This window comes from Panicum virgatum, chromosome 8N, assembly GCF_016808335.1.
Source record: "Panicum virgatum strain AP13 chromosome 8N, P.virgatum_v5, whole genome shotgun sequence".
NCBI classification, from domain to species: Eukaryota; Viridiplantae; Streptophyta; class Magnoliopsida; order Poales; family Poaceae; genus Panicum; species Panicum virgatum.
The window spans coordinates 37,300,605-37,322,086 of record NC_053152.1 but is presented as its reverse complement, the minus strand read 5'-3'; the positions used below and the strand labels follow the sequence as shown (position 1 = coordinate 37,322,086).

Here is a 21,482-nt window from a genome sequence, read left to right as displayed (position 1 = left end):
TCGTTGGGCTCACCACGCGAATGAAGCTGTGGCTGAAGAGGTGGTTGGGCACAGTTTATTTTTTTTACTTCGACATTGGCCCCATAGCCCTTTCGGCACCGACGCCTGCACACTGCAGCGCAAAATGTTTCGAAGCCTCATTAGTGAAATGACATTTTAAGCCTCGACTACACTGCGGATGCTCTTATATATCAAAAAAAAAGTAGCAGCACAAATAACAAGTAGAAAAAAATTACAAATGTAACACTAGATATGATTACATCTAGCCACACATTTGCGCGGCTGACCTTCCTAGTTATTTTATAAAAAACACATCTCACATGGAGCCAACTCTTTTAACAACTCGTGTAAAAAAACTCTATTAACAACTTTTTCACCAATCTAAGACAGAAAGTCTATTTCAAAAATTCGAAAATTAATTAGATTAATATTTCCTCTAAATTGACTCTCAAACAATCCAAGGTTGAAGGGTGACTCTCAAACATCACCCTTTCTTCCCCATACTGAGAGTACTACTTTTCCATGAGATTCTTCTCCAGGCAGATATGATCGAGATATATATCTGTGTGCTATACTGTGTGTTCCTCCGGAGCTGTGTGTTGATCTGATGCGGCGTGCTATGTTTAGCCATGGCGATTCCCCTCCTTTGCACCCCGATAACAAGCACGACGCGCTATAGCTCCTCCCTCCTATGGATAGCACGGCGATGTCTGAAACGGGAAAACGAGGAGAGCAGCTCCCCCTCCTGCCTCCTCTCCCATCGCCTCCGTTCCGGCCGCTCTGCGGGCAGGGCCGGCCCATGCGGGTGAGGAGGTGACGACGACGCACGCGGACCGGCCGGCGGCGGAGACGATGAAGGGGAGGTCGCTGTTCAAGAGCCCTCTCCCCCGCAGCTACCTCTCCGACACCTCCAGCTCCAGCGCCTCGTCGTCGGCCGCCGTCGCCACCCACCGCGTCTACCAAGTCTGGAGAGGAAAGAATGTAATTAATACCATCAAAATCCCCCCGCGTCTCGTGCTCGATCATGCTCGACCTCCAAGCCAGCAGCTAAAGATGGTTAGTTCGCCGGCATGCATGCAGAGATTCCTCTGCGGCGGCCGGCTCATCTTCGGCCCGGACGCCAGCTCCATCGTGCTCACGGTGGCGCTCATCATGACGCCGCTCGCGCTCTTCGTCGCCTTCGTCTCGTTCCGGGTCGCCGACCTCATCGGGAAGCCGCTCGGCGCCGCCGTCCCGGCGACCGCCATGGCCGTCGGCGTATTCGTGAGTCCGTCGCCCACGCATGTCCGTCCATCTATCCGTCTATCCCTGTATCTTCAATTCAACCAAATTTAGGACGTGGTGGTGCTGGTGCTGACCTCCGGGCGGGACCCCGGGATCATCCCCCGGAGCGCGCGGCCGCCGGAGCCCGACGACGGCGACAGCACGGCCTCCCCCGCTGGCGGCGGCGCGCCGTCGTGGTCGCTCCCGCCGACGCGCGACGTCTACGTGAACGGCATCGTGGTCAAGGTCAAGTACTGCCACACGTGCATGCTCTACCGGCCGCCGCGCTGCTCCCACTGCTCCGTCTGCAACAACTGCGTCGACCGCTTCGACCACCACTGCCCCTGGGTCGGCCAGTGCATCGGCCGCCGGAACTACCGCTTCTTCTTCATGTTCATCTCCTCCACCACGTTCCTGTGCCTCTACGTGTTCGGCTTCAGCTGGGCGAACCTGCTCCTCATCTCGCGGCGGTACGGCGTCGGCCTCGGCGGCGCCGTCACCGACTCGCCGGTGTCGGGGTTCCTCATCGCCTACACCTTCGTCACCGCCTGGTTCGTCGGCGGCCTCACGGCGTTCCACTCGTACCTCGTCTGCACCAACCAGACCACGTACGAGAACTTCCGGTACCGGTACGAGGGCAAGGCCAACCCCTTCAACCGCGGCGCCGCCGCCAACGTCGCCGAGATCTTCCTCTCGCCGATCCCGCCGTCGCGGAACGACTTCCGGGCCAAGGTCTCGCCGGCCGACCCCGACGCCGCCGCGCTCTACTACCTAGGCCCGCTCTCGTCCGAGTCGCGGATCAGCTTCTACACCCGGGCCAGCCTCAGCTTCGACATGGCCAAGGCCAGCTTCGACCTCAGCTACTCCGCCAAGCGCACCAGCGTCGCGTCGTCCTCCGACTTCGGCGACATCTACGGCGGCGGCGGCGAAGGCAGCCACCAGGCCTCGACGGCGGCGGCGCACCAGCAGCCGCGGCACTCCATCTTCGGCGGCCCGGGCAGGGAGCCCAGGAAGGTGGAGGAGGAGGCCGACGCGGTCACGGCGGAGCTCGGGGCCACCATGCAGCAGTACGCCGCCGCCGCCGGCCGGCCGCGCGGGAGGGAGTTCGAGGCGGTGTGATCGATCAGCGGGCAGGCAGGCATGGCCGGGAAGGGGGATCGATCGATCATCGAAGGAGCAGACGCCGTTCTTGCGAACGCGATTTGCCTGCGCGTGTTTTCTTTTTCGTGTGTGTAGCCTCATCAGCTTCGTCCTCCGGTTTGGAAATGGGGCGATGGCTCGTAGCATTCTTCTGCTTGCTTCCTGCTGGTACACCGTAGTTCGTTCAAGGCGTCATGTATGTATATATAGTTGTATATATACATGTATATATGTATATATAGGCTGGCTATGCACATATACATGCACACATGAGTTGATGCTTGGAAGTTGAAACCGAATGTTAGTTCTAGGGGACCATGCACATTGGGAAGGAGATTGATGCACTACTAGAAAACAGGCCAAAGATCCAGGCCAAAAGTACCACTTGTTGTTTGAACCGGTACTAATATGAGGCATCTGTACCGATTGCAACAATAGCCGGTACCTTTGGTCTGCACCGAGCGCTTGGCAAGGCGCGCCACAACATAAACCGGTGCCAATGCACAAACAAAGACAGCGGTTAATTTTATGAGCCGGTACTAAATTGGCCATGCATCAATGGCACCGGGTGGTGGCTCGACCCGGTGCTTATGGAGCAGACATTAGCACCGGGTCATGCCATGACCCGGTGCCAATGCTGGCCTTGGACATAGGCACCGGTTGGTAAATTCAACCGGTGTTGATCAATTACTTTTGGCACCGGTTGATCAGCACCAACCGGTGCCTTTGTGCCCCCACTATAAATACCTCGCCCCCTTTCCCCCTCAAAGCTGTCGTGAACTCACTGTTCATGGCAGCTGAGTGAGGGGAGGGGCGATTTTTTTTATTTTTTTAAAAGGTTAGTAATATTGTTTTCAATACTTTAGCAAATTAATTTTGAGGATGTAGTTAGCATTTGATTTAGTTTATACACATGATAAATATTTGTAGATGTATTTTGGACCCGATTTAGTTTTATGGTATTATATTATTGTTATATAAATTATTAGGCATAAGATAACTATTTATTTATATATACTCCCTCCATCCCAAAAAACAAGTCACTCTAGGATTCAAATTTGTCCCAAAAAACAAGTCATCCTACCCTATTTGGAAAGTGCATGTGCATGCAAGAATCAATTAGTGCCAAATATGGATAATAAATAGGGGCAAACATAGTCATTTTACTTTTTTGTTAATTTGCCCTAGAACTCCTAGGATGACTTGTTTTTTGGGACGGATGGAGTAGTTAGGATTTGGATTATTTTATTTTTATATTAGGCATGCATAATATATATATATTTATAGTATATAATTTTGATGACACTCCAATTTAATTTGTTTCGTAATCAATCATTGATTCATTCAATTTATTATTATTATTACTTACAATGTTTATTTACAAATGGTTTATGTTAACACTCGTTTGATGTTAATAAATGAAACGTGAACTCAGATGAGTCGGCAATGGATGTACATGACGGACCGGCGTTCAATGGAGTTCACCGATGGTGTGCATGAATTCATAAAAGTTGCTGAGAACCACAAGTATGGTGGTTTCGTTCGCTGTCCATGCAAAAACTGCAATAATGTGAATGATTACTCATCATCAAGAACCATCCACCATCACTTGTTCAAAAGTAGTTTCATGCTGAACTATTATGTTTGGATCAAGCATGGAGAAAGAGAAATAATACTGAATAATAATGAAGAAGAGGAGGACAGGATTCCTGACTTTGCAGGCAATTACGGCGCCTTTTTTGATGACACTGCAATGGGTGAGCCTGAATAAGATGCTGAAGGACACGATGTAGAAGATGATCTGGGTCAGATGCTGCGCGAAGCTGAGGAAGTTTGCGAAACAGAAAAGGAATCGAGAGATCTGAAGCGTATGTTGGAGGACTACAGAACATTGTTGTACCCAGATTGTAAACAAGGCCAAAAAAAGTTGGGTACCACATCGGAATTGTTGCAATAGAAGGCATCAAATGGTTTGTCTGACAAGGGATTCGAGGAGTTGCTGAAACTTATAAAAAACTTACTCCCTGAGGGTAACCCCTTGCCGGAGACAACATATGAGGCAAAAAAATGTTGTTTGTCCTTTAGGATTAGAGGCACAGAAGATACATGCTTGTCCTAATGACTGCATCCTATATCGAGGTGAGTATGAAAATTTGGATTCATACCCTGTATGCAACGCATGCCGGTATAAGATCCCTTGAGATGATCCAGGCGACGTTGACGGGATGCGTGTCAAGAAGAGGGTGCCTGCCAATGTGATGTGGTATTTCCCTCTAATACCACATCTGAAACGTTTGTTCATGAACAAAATGAATGCTAAATTGATGCGATGGCACAAAGAAGAATGTAAGCAAGACAATATGTTGAGACACCCTGCTGATGGGTCGCAGTGGAGAAAGGTGGACAGAACATTCCTAACATTTGCAAATGATGCGAGAAATATAAGGTTTGGTTTAAGTACGGATGGCATGAATCCTTTCGGTGAGCAGAGCAGTGACCATAGTACCTGGCCTGTGACACTCTATATATACAACCTTCCTCCTTGGTTGTGTATGAAGCGGAAATTCATTATGATGCCGGTGCTTATCCCGGCACCAAGCAACCTAGTAACGATATAGATGTGTATCTGAAACCACTGATTGAGGATCTTCTATTGTTATGGAAAGAGGAGGGTGTTCGTATGTGGGATGCGCATGCAGAGAAATATTTTAATCTTCATGCATTGCTTTTCGTAACCACCAACGATTGGCCAGCACTAAGCAACCTCTCCGGACATTCCAATAAGGATTATAGGACATGGACCCATTGTTTAGAAGAAACTAACAGCATGTACCTCAAGCACTGTACGAAGATTGTGCATATGGGTCATCGTCGATTTCTTCGATCAAGTACCCATTAAGGAGGAGACATGCTCACTACGGTGGAAAGGCAGATCATCGTAAGCCTAGGCACCGTTGTGGGAAAATAGTGTTTGAAATGGTCAAACATATAAAAGTAGTATTCGAAAAAGGACCTGGCAGCAGATCAGTGTAGAGTGATGACGGACGTGCACCTATGTGGAAGAAGAAGAGTATTTTTTGGGAGTTACCTTATTGGGAAGTCTTAGAGGTCCGCCACGCAATTGATGTGATGCACCTAACAAAGAATTTTTGTGTGAACCTTCTAGGCTTCCTTGGTGTTTACGTTAAGCCAAAGGATACACTAGAAGCGCGGCAAGATCTTCAACGTATGAAACAAAGGGCCATCCTACATCTAGAAAAAAGGGATAAAGGACGTCATTACCTAGGTCCTACGTGCTACACTCTTAGTAAGGCCGAGAAGCAAAGTTTGTTTTGAAGCGTCCCCTCATAAGAGGTGACTCAAATGTGATACAAATATCAGTCCCAGGAGGCTGATAACACATTTATTACATCAGATTATACATCACCGTACAACTCTACGCGGTAATGGGCAATGAAACGCCACTATCGCGAAAATAACAACTAAAACCCAAACAACGATATTAACTATGAAGAGGTCATCAGAGTCTTGCGCCATACGGAGCTTCCTGCGGGTGACCCTATCCACAGGCAAAGTTGGGTGCAGAACAAAACCCCTACTCAATGTCCTCGGGAATAATGTCTGGGTCTTCCTCTGTAAAAATTAAGCAGGGGTGAGTACGAACGTACTCAGTAAGTGCAACCACACCCGCGGAGGGGGTATAAATAGAGTTCATGCACTAAATCAAGGATAAGGCTAGGTTTTAATTTGCGGAAAGCTAATTTTAACACATGCAAGGGTTTATTTTGTAACAGGCTTTTCTTAAAATCATTTCTTTTCTAACTGGTGGGGTTGATCCACACAGGATCCAAGATTTTAAAAGTTGCTACCGGACTCCTCATCCGCCGTAGCACACGACACAGCTACCGGACACTTTTCCAAAACAACACATGCCATCCCAACAATCTCCAGACGAAACGCTAGTTATGTGACCAAACCGTAACCCGCTCAATATCGTGAGCACAGCTATTCGAATAGGTTGTAACTCTACAGAGGTGTGCAACTTTACCCACAAGCGGGGTATGACAGCACGATCATCTTAGAGTCGGTGTAGATCCCAACAAAGTCATTACCCACCTTAGCTAGACCTGACTAGCCAACACGGGATCCATCAAGGGGCCATTGACCTATCACTAAGGTTTAACCGAGACATAAGTCACACAGAGCTTACCCCTTCTCCTTGGTCACCCGTTGCTCTCAGCTCTCCTAATGGCTATCAGACTAACTAGAGGGGTTTATGCTAAGCCGTTACCACATACAACGGTCGAGTGGTTTGCATGATAGTTGAGTTAGGCAAGATGACACATCAACTCGGTCCTCAATTGTGACAAGATGGATATCTCCCAACCTTGCTCAACCACACAGGTACGAGCACACCTTTTGGCAATTCACACAGAAGTGCTATCCATCTCATCTTTCTTTTGTTTCTTAAAATTCCACATTCTTCCTTCCCACACACTCACACATTTTTCTTTTGTAAAACAAGTTGTACCATATTCAAGGTCCTAAGCATTCTAGCAGCGATTAACATCCAAACAGAACAAATCATATTCAGACATTAATCTAAGTGGTCAAGGAATGGTTATAACAAATCAAGGGGTGGCTATCCAACCGGGTTTTAGCAGCAAAACAACATGCATTTTTGAAAACAGGCCAACAGATTGTGTTTATAAAACTGGGACAAAATATGCATCAAAGGATGGGATTGAACTTGCCATTCACAAAGCCTTCCGGGAAGTCCTGATCGAGGTATTGTCCTTCGGGTTCGGGTTCGTGGTACTGGTCCTCTCACACTTGCTCGTGGTACTGCTCGTCGATGGGTTCTTTCTCGTTCACACCGTGGTCTACAGCGCACACAAACAAGCACACAATAAAGAAAAAGAAATAAAGGTTTTACCGTTGAGCTCGAATCGGGAAAAATTAAGATATGGGGATAGGAGTAATATTTTTGGGTGGTTTTATAATGGAACGGCCGAAATTATATTAGAAATGGCACGGTAAAGTTTCGGGGCAAACGGAGGATTTTTGGCGCATGAAATGATAGGTCGCAGAGGGGTTTAGGGGCTAAACCAGAGTCTAGGGGCCTATTTGTAAATAGTTTTGAGGGTGGAAGGACTTGATTATAATTTCTGAAAATATCTGGGCTACTCTAGAAAAGGACAAGGGTCTATTTAGAATTAATTTTATATAGTGGAAGGGCTTATTCGTTAAAAGAAATAAGAGAGGGGCTTCTTTTGGAAAAGAACTAGAGAGGTGGGAGGGCTCATAATAGAATAGCAAGAAAAGGAGGGGGGTTTTGGGCAACTTTGCCATCTTCTTCCTCCTCTCAATCTGCAGAGCAGAGGAGGCGCAGGAGGGGTGGGGGCGGCCTTGGGCCGGCGGCCATGGGGGCTCGGCGGCGGCCGGGAAGAGGGTGAAAAGCACGAGGGGGTCGAGGGGGTTCGATTCCCGCCCTCACCTTGTGCGGAGGCGGCCCGAGGCGGCCTACCCACGGCAGCGGGCGGAGGTGGCCGGCAGCTGCTCTGTTGGTGGCGCTACGGGGCGAGGAAGGGGGCGCGCGGTGGTGGAGGTGGCCTTGGTGGTGGTGGGGAGCAGCGGGGAGGGGTATTTATAGGCCGGGCTGGGGCGAGGAGGAGGGGCCACGGTGGAGCCATCAAACGCTGCACCATAACAGGGTAGTCATAAAGGTGGCTTTCGAGTCTGTCAAGAAGCATGCTGTGATACATAGTCGGTCAAGATGGAATTTGCCCCTCTCTACAAGAGAGAGATATCTCTGGGCCCCTCGAGTGATTCGAATCAGGAAATGCATGGCCATGCTGAGGTTAAGAGTTAACCAAGTATTCCGAATCACAGGATCGAGAAAGAGTGGTCGGCTTTAAACTAGACCAAATATCGTGAGGCAAATGGAACAAAATGTATATGATATTGTGGCGGCTCGTCTGATATGATCTTTGTGTGCGTATAGGAGTTGACATGTCTTGCTAGAGGCCACTATCTACTATTGGGCCGAGTAAGAGTACTCGGGTCATGTCTATTCGCATATGAGCCCATAGGGTCACACACCTAAGGGAAATAAGCCTGATAAGAATGAGATCCGAATTGGACTGAGCTTAGGTGGACTAATGGGCCTTTTTGGCCCAAAGGGGGGCGCCCAAGGTGGGGGCCAAGGCAGCCCACCTAAGGGGCTATATAAATAGAGGGAAGGGGGCGCCAAAACCCTTGACATTCTACTATTCACGGTACTGTTCACGTGAACATTAGTCGACGTGAACAGTAGCCGCCCGCTCCTTCGCGCCCAAGCCCTAGGTCGACTTCGCGGATCTAGCAATCCGGATCGCGACGCTTCTTCCCGTACGTGTGAATACCTTGGAGGTGCCGCATCTGCTGCACAAGGACGAGCCGCACGTGAGGAGGTTCTCGCAACTGCACTGCCGGCTTCCATCTGTTCGACTACATCGACGCGCGACAGAAGTTCCGCATCCGCGCGTCTAGTGGTAATCCCGTGATCTATAACTGCAGTAATCCTGATTTATGCGGTAGAAATTTTTTTGTTTTTGCTACCCCATATTCCTACACTTCTGACCACATCAAAAGGGTTCTGCACTTTCTCCCATAGAGAGCCTCAAATGGTGACATGCCTAAGGTTGCCTGATAACTGTTGTTGTATGAGAACTCCGCATAGGGTAAACTTTGTTCCCAATCTTTACCACAGGTAAGGACACATGCCCTTAACATATCCTCCATAATTTGGTTTACCCTTTCAGTCTGTCAATCAGTCTGCGGGTGATAGGCCGAGCTAAAATCCAATTTGGTCCCCATGGCCTTATGCAGACTTTTTCAAAACTTGGAGGTGAACTGAGTCCCTCGATCTTAAACAATTCTACTAGGCACACCGTGTAGCTTTACTATATTATCCACATAGAGCTGGGCTAGCTTTTCTCCTCCATAGTTGGTCCGTACTGGTAGGAAGTGGGCGACTTTGGTGAGCCGGTCCACTATTACCCAAATAGAATCATAATGTTTCTGGGTCTTGGGCAATCCTACCACAAAATCCATTCCTATCTCGTCCTATTTCCAAACTGGGATAGGTCAGGGTTGTAGTAATCCTGCTGGCTTCTGATGCTCAGCCTTGATCCATTGGCATGTGTCGCAATGGGCAACGAATTGGGTAATGTCTGACTTCATTCCATTCCACCAATACTTTTATTTTAAATCCAAATATATTTTGGTGGACCCTGGGTGAATGGAATATACCGAGTTATGAGCCTCATCCATGATCATTTGCCGGAAGTCTCCTTCTTTGGGCACACAAATCCTATCTTAATACCACAAGGTTCCCTTATCTTCCACTTGAAAATCCGGTGCTTTGTTCTCTCCGATATGTTTGCGGATATTCATTAAATCCTTGTCCGATATGTTCTCTCCAATATGCTGTCCTCCAGGGTAGGTTGAACACTCAGCTTGTGGCTGGAACCTCGGGGGACAATGTGCACATTCAATCGTGTCATTTCCTCTTGCAGATGGGCATCCTTGGGTCCATAAGATTTCCGGCTTAAGGCATCGGCTACCACGTTAGCTTTGCCAGGGTGGTAGTGGATTTCCACATTATAATCCTTGACCAGTTCTAACCATCTTCTTTGCCTGAGGTTTAGATATGGTTTGGTGAAAATATACTTCAAGCTCTTATGATCCGTATATATCTCACACTTGTTCCCAATTAGGTAGTGCCTCCAAATCTTGAGGGCGTGCACTACGGCTGCAAACTCCAAATCATGTGTTGGGTAATTCTACTCATGAGGCCTGAGCTGACGGGAAGCATATGCAACCACTTTTCCATCTTGCATAAGGACACACCCTAAACCTTGTCGGGATGCATCACAATAGATGACGAAGTCCCGATGAATGTCCGGTAGAGTTAGTACTTGGGCGGTCGTCAATCTTTTCTTCAATTTTTGGAAACTTCTTTCACATGACTCTGTCCAGGTGAATTTCTTATCCTTCTTGAGCAGTTCTGTCATGGGCCGGGCTATCTAGGAAAATCCTACAATGAACCTCCAGTAATATCCAGCTAATCCAAGAAAGCTTCTGATTTCGCTAACATTGGTTGGCTGCTGCCAATTAGAAACTGCCTCAACTTTCTTGGGGTTTACTGCTACTCCTTCTGCGGTCAAAATATGACCAAGGAAGGCTACTTTCTCAAGCCAAAATTCACACTTGCTGAATTTGGCATATAGCTTATGTGCTCTTAGCTTTTCCAGAACCACTCTGAAGTGTTATTCATGTTCATGAGCACTTTTGGAGTAAATAAGTATGTGGTCGATAAAAACTACGACAAACTTATCTAACTCATCCATAAACACCTTGTTCATGAGGTTCATAAAATAAGCAGGTGCATTAGTGAGTCCAAAAGACATCACAGTAAACTCAAACTGCCCATAACGGGTGACAAAAGTTGTCTTTGGAATGTCACTTTTCTTAATCTTGAGCTGATAATATCCTGACCTCAGATCAATCTTGGAGAAGTACTTGGCTCCTTTTAGATGATCAAAAAGATCATCAATCCTGGGGAGGGGGTACTTATTCTTGATGGTAAACTCATTCAGTGCATGGTAATCTACACACAACCTCATACTCTCATCCTTCTTCTTGACAAATAGGACTAGGACTCCCCACGGGGACGAGCTAGGTCTGATAAAACCACTTTGTTGCAACTCCTCTAGCTGTTTCTTCAGTTCTGCTAGTTCTGAGGCAGCAATCCTATAGGATCTCTTGGCAATAGGAGAGGTTCCGGGGATAAGTTCAATGACAAATTCTATATCTCAGTCAGGTGGCCTTCTGGGGAGTTCTTCCAGGAAAACATCAGAGTACTCATTCACAACTGGAACTCCTTCTAGGGATTTCACATTCATACTAAAAACCATTGGGTCTAGTCCACTTCCCCGAGTATGGCAGGTCACTTGCATTCCATCTGAGTTGGTCAGGTGTACTACGTTGTCAGCACAACCTATGAGGCCATTGTGTAGGCTTAACTAGTCCATTCCAAGGATCACGTCTATTCCCTTAGACTTAAGTACTACTAGGTCTGCTAGAAATTATACCCCACTTAAATTGATCCTTACCCTAAACAACCTAGTTGACACTTGATGTCACCTCCAGGCGTCCGGGTTAATAGGGGTGTTTTTAGTAGTACCGTAGGTATTTTATGCTTATCCACGAAGCTTGACGATATGAATGAGTGTGATGCTCCAGAATCAAATAATAATGTTGCCAGAGTTGAGCTGACTAGAAACTCACCAAGTACCACTCCTTATGTACACTGAGCCTCCTGTGTGTTGATGTGGTTGACGCGGGCTCGTCCATAAGGCTGCTGGCTATTGTTGTTGCCCTTGTTGTTGCTGCCGACGGGGACACGGTTGGCTCCGGATACAGGTGGCCTAGCCCCATTCACCGAGTTGGAGAAGGCTGATGCAGCAAGCTTATTTTTAGCATATGGGCAGTTGGCAATGTAATGCCCTGTCTCACGGCAGTTGAAATAGGCCCTAGCATTGTTGTTGGTGGTGGTGACTTGGCTGGCATTGTTCTGCGGGGCTTTCATGGTGTTCTGGTTCTTGAACTATGTGTTAGGAGACTGGGAGCCTGTTACTTGGGACTGGTCCTATACTACATTGGGGCCTGAGATCCTGGTGCAGTATAGCTGGAGCTTCTTGGTCTCTGGAAGCGGTTCTGCTGGCAGGCCTTGCTTTCCAGGAACTTACGCTTCTTTTCTTTCCTTTCTTCAGCTTTGGCCCTTTCTGTGAGAATGGCCATGTTCATCAGAGTATTGAAGTCCGGGTATATCTGAGGGGTAAGCAAGGTCCGGAGTTCTGGGCTTAATCCCTTTTGAACATGTCTTGCTTCTTTTCATCCTTATCCACTTCCTCTGGTGCATAGCGGGCAAGTTCCATGAACTGGTAGGTGTATTCTTCCACAGACATGCTCCCCTGCTGTAGTGCACTGAACTCATCCGCCTTGCGCTTCATGGTGAATGCAGGGATATGGTAGCGGCGGAACTCTTTCACAAATTTGTTTCAAGTGATGGTGGTGGCATCTTCGGCAGCGGCACAATAATTCTCCCACCAAGCTAAGGCAGTTCCGGTGAGTTGGTGAGCCGCCAGAAGGACTTTGTCTCGGTCTTGGCATTCGAATGGCTCGAGCTTCCTTTTGATCACATGTAGCCAGTCATCTGCCTCCAAGGGTTTGCTGGATCTGGTAAAGGTGGGTGGCTTGGTTCTCAGAAAAGCTGTCAGCTTGTCATTCATGGTCTGCTCTTGTGGCTGCTTATTGACGAGGGCATTGGCCAGGGCTTCTAGTTTGAGGGTCTGAGTGTTTATCGCTTGTGCCACGTCCCCGAAAGGTGGAGGTGGTGGCAGTGGCACTTCTCCTTGGTTACCTCATTCGTTCTGGTTCACTTCCTATTATCTGAGAGGGTCCTGTCCATGCCCATTTTGCGTCCTCCTACGCTAGGGGCTGCAGAGTTCCGACTGTGGGAGGCTCTTGAACCACGTCGGGAAGCCATCTGTAGATTGGATAGAGTCTTTGTGAGACTGGGATTAGGATTAAATGATGTTTAAGTTATTTAGTTTGTATTTTTGAAAAGGCAGAATCCACCTCCTGCCGAAAGCACACCAACTAACAACAACCACACAGACTAGCAAGCAACAAGCACAAACAACTTCATTACGGCAAGGGGGGGGTATAACACTGGGGCAAGGCCAAAACACGTACTACACGTTTGGTTACACAACTCCAAAAGAAGGGGGCGCAACTCTAACTTCGGACCACACGGCTTCATCCCTTGACGGTCACTGGCGTTCAGGCAGACTCGTTGGCCTGAGTGGGTTCTTTCTAGGGTGGCTTTGGGACATGCTACTCGCGGGGCGAGCCCTCTTCTAGGACGGAGTGTGCCTCCAGTGGAATGAGCAGTCCTTGCTCGCTGTTCCCTGAGTTTCCGTGTTCCAGGGGTTGCTCAGCAGCTCCTCCTTCAACGGCGGCAATAGGCCCTTCAGGGTTCTCGGGTGGGGCTTGCGGGGTCCCCAAAAGTGGTCCCCATCCCATGATGGGCGTCCCAAGTAGGACATGGGTTTCTCCAATTGTCGGGACTGGCGTTCCACTTCTGGTCCATTCTTGTATACGCAGGTCCCGGGCCTGCCTGAGGCTCTCCTGGGCAACCGCCTCACTACTGACCGCGGCTGCGGCTCTTGCCTCGGTTTGAGCCACCCTGATCTAATGCATTCTTACCGCGAGCTCTACTTGCTCGGCCCGATGGGTCTGCTCCCTCAGGATGCTGGCTTGCTCGTCAAAGAGCTGATCCAAGGAAGCTAGGTAAGTAGCCACTTGGTACAGGGGGTCCTCTTCATGGCGGCGCCGTTCCAGGCTTCTCATGCGAGCCTCTCAAACTGGGGTTCTGATGGCCGGAGGAAACAACCTCATCGGTGTGGGAGCGAGGTGTCCCTCAAAAATCTGGCACAGATAACAGAGCGCCTTCTTGATGACCAAGGGATAGGTGTCTTGGTACCTAAATCCCGTGGTGGTCACTCGTCATGGCTGGATGTCGGGGTAGCGGTCACTTTTGGTGATGACCAGGATTACCCTGCAGTGGAGGGTACCGTGTTTCTCGTACTCCCCGCTGTAATACCTTGAGCATTCCGAAACACCAAGGCTCTCCAGGGCATTGATCAAAAGGCTGGGGAGGCCAGGTGCTGCTTGGCAAACGCCCTGGGTCCATCTTTCCTCAGCCATCTGAAAACAAAGATAGGGTGAACAAGCCTTGCACAGATACTTGGGTACAAAGAAGATAGATGGTTCTTATTATTACAATAGAGTGGGGTACATTTTCTATGGATACACGATTATTAGGATATAGACTCTAGCCTAGGTGTGCTACTCTTCTATCATGGGGATTCTTCCTTGATCTGGATAGGGCGCTTCTTTGGTGGAAGACACAGCTCCAATATCTCATCTTCGGTCTGAGTACCCTTATCCCAATGGGTTTCTTCGGGTTCTTCTTCTAACCATCCACCTGCTCCTCTGTGAGCCTCGTGGTTTTGCCAATGAGTTTGGAGAGTGGCTAGGGAATTCTCGGCTCATATGGCTCTTATCCGTTGTTCCTCCATCTCTTGGCTTGCCTTTTCTGCCCTGCAGATTTGGTATTTCAGTTGTGCCACCTGTTCGCAGTAGAGTTGGTCCAAGCTGGTGAGGTAAATGGATAGGTGGGAGACCGTATCCTCTAGTTCTTCTTCTTCCCTTCCAAGTTCTCTCATCCGGGAAATCCATGAGCGTCCTCTGCCTTCAGTAGGCAGGAAAAATCACATAGGAGTCCGCTGAAGATGATGTTTGTAAACCATACGCAGATGTCGTAGGGCTTTTCGGGCGGCTTTTCAGTAGGTGTCTGGGAAGCAAAAGCCAGTGGTGGAGATGAACTAGGGTTCCACGTCAAGATAGCAGGAGCTCTTTCCTATGAAGATCATTATGTCACACCGACGGGTGCCCCTGGAGTCGTACTCCCGGTAGATGTACTCTGGTGTGTCCACAACTCCGATGCGTTCCAGGCTGAGTAGCAATAACTTAGGGAGGCCAGGCTCTGCGAAGAAGATTCCTTTACTCCATCCATTATCAGCCATCTGGAACAGGGCAAGAGTCAGGTGAGTGTGTGTATGAAAAAAAAGTTAAACAAGAAAAGTCCTAATGTGGAAAGGCTTAGAAAAAAGGGTCTCGATGCTAGGGGTCACGTCCTACGGTCAACCTACGGCTCTGATACCACATGAAGAGTCCCCTCATAAGAGGTGACTCAAATGTGATACAAATATCAGTCCCAGGAGGCTGATAACACATTTATTACATCAGATGATACAGCACCGTACAACTCTGCGCGGTAATGGGCAATGAAACGCCACTATCGCGAGGATAACAACTAAAACCCAAACAACAATATTAACTACGAAGAGATCATTAGAGTCTTGTGCCATACGGAGCTTCCTGCGGGTGACCCTATCCACAGGCAAAGTTGGGTGCAGAACGGAACCCCTACTCAACGTCCTTGGGAATAAAGTTTGGGTCTTCCTCTGTAAAAATTAAGCAGGGGTAAGAACGAACGTACTCAGCAAGTCCAACCACACCCGCAGAGGGGGTATAAACAGAAGTCATGCACAGGATAAATCAAGGATAAGGCTAGGTTTTAATTTGCGGAAAGCTAATTTTAACACAAGCAAGAGTTTATTTTGAAACAGGCTTTTCTTAAAACAATTCTTTTCTAACTAGTGGGGTTGATCCACATAGGATCCAAGATTTTAAAAGTTGCTACCGGACTCCTCATCTGCCGTAGCACACTGCACAGCTGCCGGACACTTTTCCAAAACAACACACGCCATCCCAACCATCTCCAGACGAAACACTAGTTATGTGACCAAACCATAACCCGCTCAATACCGTGAGCACGGCTATTCGAATAGGTTGTAACTCTGCAGAGATGTGCAACTTTACCCACAAGCGGGGTATCACAGCACGATCACCTTAGTGTCGGTGCAGATCCCAACAAAGTCATTACCCACCTTAGCTAGACCTGACTAGCCAACACGGAATCCACCAAGGGGCCATTGACCTATCACTGAGGTTTAACCGGGGCATAGGTCACACCGAGCTTACCCCTTCTCCTTGGTCACCCGTTGCTCTCAGCTCTCCTGATGGCTATCAGACTAACTAGTGGGGTTTATGCTAAGCCGTTGCCACATACAACGGTCGAGTAGTTTGCACGATAGTTGAGTTAGGCAAGATGACACATCAACTCGGTCCTTAATTCTGACAAGATGGATATCTCCCAACCTTGCTCAACCACACAGGTACGAGCACACCTTTTGGCAATTCACACAGAAGTGCTATCCATCTCATCTTTCTTTTGTTTCTTAAAATTCCACATTCTTCCTTCCCACACACTCACACATTTTTCTTTTGTAAAACAAGTTGTACCATATTCAAGGTCCTAAGCATTCTAGCAGCGATTAACATCCAAACAGAACAAATCATATTCAGACATTAATCTAAGTGGTCAAGGAATGGTTATAACAAATCAAGGGGTGGCTATCCAACCGGGTTTTAGCAGCAAAACAACATGCATTTTTGAAAACAGGCCAACAGATTGTGTTTATAAAACTGGGACAAAATATGCATCAAAGGATGGGATTAAACTTGCCATTCACAAAGCCTTCCGGGAAGTCCTGATCAAGGTATTGTCCTTCGGGTTCGGGTTCGTGGTACTGGTCCTCGCACACTTGCTCACGGTACTGCTTCGTCGATGGATTTTTCCTCGTGCACACCGTGGTCTACAGCGCACACAAACAAGCACACAATAAAGAAAAAGAAATAAAGGTTTTACCATTGAGCTCGAATCGGGAAAAAATAAGATATGGGGATAGGAGTAATATTTTTGGGTGGTTTTATAATGGTACGGCCGAAATTATACTAGAAACGGCGTGGTAAAGTTTTGGGGCAAACGGAGGATTTTTGGCGCATGAAATGATAGGTCGAAGAAGGGTTTAGGGGCTAAACCAGAGTCCAGGGGCCTATTTGTAAATAGTTTTGAAGGTGGAAGGTCTTGATTATAATTTCTGAAAATATCTGGGCTACTCTAGAAAAGGACAAGGGTCTATTTAGAATTAACTTTATATAGTGGGGGGGCTTATTCGTTAAAAGAAATAAGAGAGGAGCTTCTTTTGGAAAAGAACTAGAGAGGTGGGAGGGCTCTTAATAGAATAGCAAGAAAAGGAGGGGGGTTTGGGCAACTTTGCCATTTTCTTCCTCCTCTCGATCTACAGAGCAGAGGAGGCGCAGGAGGGGGGCGGCCTTGGGCCGGCGGCCATGGGGGCTCGGCGGCGGCCGGGAAGAGGGGGAAAAGCACGACGGGGTCGAGGGGGTTCGATTCCCGCCCTCACCTTGCGCGGAGGCACCCCGAGGCGGCCTACCCATGATGGCGGGCAGAGATGGCCGGCGGCTGCTCTGTTGGCGGTGCTGCGGGGCGAGGGAGGGGGCGCGCGGTGGTGGAGGTGGTCTTGGTGGTGGTGGGGAGCAGCGGGGAGGGGTATTTATAGGCCGGGCTAGGGCGAGGATGAGGGGCCGCGGTGGCCAGCCGGTGAGCTTCGAAGGACGGCGATTAATGGAGGTGGGGCTTGCTTCGGTGTCGTGGAGCGGCGCGGTGGTGCTCGGAGGCGACGGCGAGGTGATGGGCAGCGCAGAGAAGGATGACAAGTGGGCAAGTTGAGGGGGCTGTGCTAGGGGCCAGCGCTTGGCGTTGAGCAGAGAGCCCGGCATGCAGCGCATGGAGGAAGAAGGGAGAGAGAAGGAAGAGAGAAGGAGGGGAAAAAGAAAAAGGGAAAAAGAAAAAGAGAAGAGGGGGAAGAGAGAGAGAGAGATAGAGAGAGAGGGAGAGACGCGGCAGGATTCGCGGCGGCGACCGCGGGGTCGGTCGAGCACGTGCGGCGGTCGGGTGGTACACAGCGCGACACGCAGAACGAGGAAAGGGGGTGTCGATTGATTTTGGTGTCGGACGGCGAAAACGCCGGGATGGATTTCGGGGAATTGGGATCTCGGACAGAAGGGGAATTTGAAATGATTCGAGCTTAGCATCGAAAAAATTTTGAAAAAAATATTTTTAGCGAGTAATTTCTTTGGGCGAATTTTCGGGATGTTACAGTTTGACTGTTTGAACAGTATCAAGGTCCCATCAGGCTATGTTTTCCGTAATTTAGTCTACCTCCGCATCGACTTCGTTGAGCCAATCAAAAGGGAGACGCCGGCCATCCAAGAAAATGGAGGGAAGACAGGTCGTCACAGAAGTGGATGCGGAGGGTTGTCCAAGTACTCCTGAGGCTGCTACCACAAAATTTGTCAACCAATGTGGGGTTATTGTTCGGGCAAGAATTCCGATCACCACAAGACTATGGAAATCAAGCAAAGCAGAAGAACAGCAACACACCGTGCCTCAACATTAGAAGGAAATGTTATGGACAGAACTAAAGGATATGTTCACTCTTCCTGAAGGAGTTGACCAAAAACTTGTGAAGAAATATGCCTTGAAAAAGATGGCCCTTGCCTTTGCATCTTTCAAGAAGAAGTTGTACACCAATTACATCAAGAAGGATAAGGAGCCAAAATTGGACGATCTTTCTCAGGTTAAACCATACTGGGAGGACTTCAAACAATACAAACTATCAGAGGAAACCCAAGGAAAATTCAAACAGGCCAAGGCAAATGCAGTAAATAAGAAGTACAGCCACCACCTTGGGGCTGATGGGTACAAGAAGGCAGTAAAAAAATGGCAGAAGATGGAGCAAGACCTTATGGACAGAGACATCAGGCTGACGACTTGGGATGGGCCGGATAGATCCAAGTGGTGGTTATTTGCTAACAGCGTGACACTAAACCAGTTGGATGGAACTTTGGTCGTGCCCGAGCATATGCAAGAAGTCTCCCGCGATCTGGTCACAGCAATAGATGAGGCCCAACAAGGAACATTCCAGCCTCAAAGGGAGAATGATGAGCTGACCAGGGCATTAAAGAATCCAGAACACCCTGGACGAGCCCGTGGCATCGGCGTGGTCCCATAGAAAGTTGCTTGGGCCGGAGATTCCTCTTACAAGGCTCACCGAAAGAGCAAAGCCGAACAAGAAGAGAAACTCCGTGCCATACAAGAAGAGATGAACAAGAAGAGATGAACAAGAAGGTTGCGTCATTGGAATCTCATATGGACGCCAGGGTCAATGAGGCAGTGTAGCTAGCTCTGAGCCAAAGAGGCACTACTGGGTCGCACCCGGATGTTGTGATAAGCCCGGCCTCTCAGCGACGCAGCAGCTGTGCATCAACAGCGGCGCCCGACGTACAAGCTGAACAGCAACCCGAGATTGAGCCAACGGATGACCAGAGGTATCCAGTGGATGGTATCACCATGCCAAACACGTGCGAGCTTCTTGTGCGAGCAATGAATATATCCATTCATGTCGCATACGGGTCAGACCTGCCCCTGAATTCTTGTACTACAATTCATGGAAGGCTGATACCCCCTGGCTACACCTCCATCATAGTCGAGTAGATAGTTGGAAACAATGAAATCTTGAGCTTGGCTTCGTTGGAGGGGATGGAGAGAAGACATTGGGAGACACACTGCACGAGGGTCGTTCTATGGCGCAAGGCCGACATCAAAATTACTGCAAGCACAACGGCTCCCGTGCAAACAGATCCCATGTCTCCACGGCCTCCCTCACCGCCGTCCCCACAACCACCTCCCTCACCACTGTCTCCGCCGGCGCAAAGGGCCACGAGTACTCCAACTCCTCCTACACTAGAAAAAGGAAAGAAAAAGACAACATCCCTCCCAGCGGCTGGACCCTCAAAGAAGAAGCAGAAAACGGTCGAAAGAAAACTGACCTACGAGAAGACCGCTGAGTAGTTGGAAGAGGATACTGCTGGATATATAAAAGAACAGTTGAAGCCTAAAGTCCCCCCGCCGAGGGAAAAGGTACCTCTAGAATTAGGGAAAAAGTTCCTCGCGAATCTAGACAACCCACCAAAACCTGAAAGCTTACCCTCGGACTATGATCGTACTCTGACAAAGGCACACAAGGTGAGAAATATGAAGAAAAAATGTGGCAAGACCATTCTTCAGCTTGGCACACAACAAAAAGAACATGAGCCCTCCGGGTTCCAGGGTTGCCAGTCCTACACCCGACGGACGTACAACTCCAGGCAGACCTACAGGCGGCGATATTTCTTTCAGAAACTGGATTAACGCTAGAGCAGGCAATAGGGCAAGACTAGGTAGCAGAAATCCCTGTCGCTCCCATTCCTCCATTCGAGCATGGAAAACCTTTTGTCACTGAGGAAGAGGAGAAAAGTCTAGGCACGCAGATGTTCAATTTGCATAGATGGTACTTGTGAATGTCGAATGACGAAGGCAAAATGTTTGGAGTCAAGTATCGTGACCATGATTTCTTCCGCGGGGAGGACGACTTCTGGGTGTACTTCGAAGATTTATATCACATTTACCATCGACAAGCCCTCGACGCCTCTATCATCACCATTTGGGCTCTGTAAGTATCACTTACCTTTACATTAATACTTTTTGTTAACAAGAACGTAATTATTTGTGTGTATTATATAATTTCTATTGTATCATTTAGACAAGAGATTCAAAGAAGCCGAAAACATGGATGGCAGCATCAGATCGGCTTCATGTCTTCGTTGCTAGTCAACCAGAAAATGCTCAACCAAAATTATAGGGACACGTGCCAAAACATGTACTATTCGTTGACTAGGCAAAATTACAAATCCTATATATACATACCATACAACTTTGATTAAGCATTGGTCGACTCAATCCTCTGTTATATTAATTACTAAATAAATACTAAGTCGTCTAATGCATGTATGTATATATCCTATCTATATCTGCAGTTATTATTGGATTTTACTCATACTTTACGTAGAGACTGGCAATCTTGTTGTCTTTGACTCAATGAGAAATCCAAAGTCCGCAATCCAACATATCATAGACCCCTTGAACAGGTAAGTTCAGTTTGCACAATCAAATCATTTTTCAGTTAATAATAATTGTTCAATCTCAAACTTAACTTTGAGTGCAGGGTGTGAAAACAATTTGTGAAAACGAACAAAGGACGTGGTCACTGGAGGCTCGAACTGAATGTTAAAATGGATTATCCGGTATGTTGATTCACAAACATTTGTCTAGTTAAGTAATTCCAAAATGTTCTAAATTGAATAATTTATTTATTTCTCCTTAAGTGTGCGAGACAAGCATAAGGAACTGATTGATGCGGGTACTACGTATGCGACTACTTGCACATCATGACTCCATGCGGGAAGCCTACTACGGAGGACTTAAGGATACGTACAAACCATTCACTAGTACATTTTCATAATTATACTAACGCACATGATGTTAATCCTTTTTTTCTAAATGATAGATGTCTCGAATGGGGGATGAATGTTACTCTACC

The 21,482-nt window shown here is 48.1% G+C and overlaps 1 protein-coding gene across 1 annotated transcript; it reads left to right on the top strand.

Annotated features, from left to right (window-relative positions):
• Positions 1 to 680: 680 nt before the first annotated feature.
• LOC120686713 (probable protein S-acyltransferase 6) lies at positions 681 to 2,385 on the top strand. The gene is made up of 3 exons (XM_039968922.1): positions 681 to 981; positions 1,081 to 1,263; positions 1,336 to 2,385. Exons 1-3 carry the CDS (start codon positions 853 to 855, stop codon positions 2,380 to 2,382), a joined length of 1,359 nt encoding a protein of 452 aa, XP_039824856.1. The 5' UTR covers positions 681 to 852; the 3' UTR covers positions 2,383 to 2,385.
• The last annotated feature ends 19,097 nt before the right edge of the window (positions 2,386 to 21,482 follow it).

Coding starts and splice junctions, on each gene's coding strand:
- LOC120686713 (XM_039968922.1), top strand. CDS start 853: ATGAAGGGGAGGTCGCTGTTCAAGAGCCCTCTCCCCCGCAGCTACCTC. Junction 982..1,080: donor AAGTCTGGAGAGGAAAGAAT/GTAATTAATACC, acceptor GCATGCATGCAG/AGATTCCTCTGCGGCGGCCG. Junction 1,264..1,335: donor CCATGGCCGTCGGCGTATTC/GTGAGTCCGTCG, acceptor AACCAAATTTAG/GACGTGGTGGTGCTGGTGCT.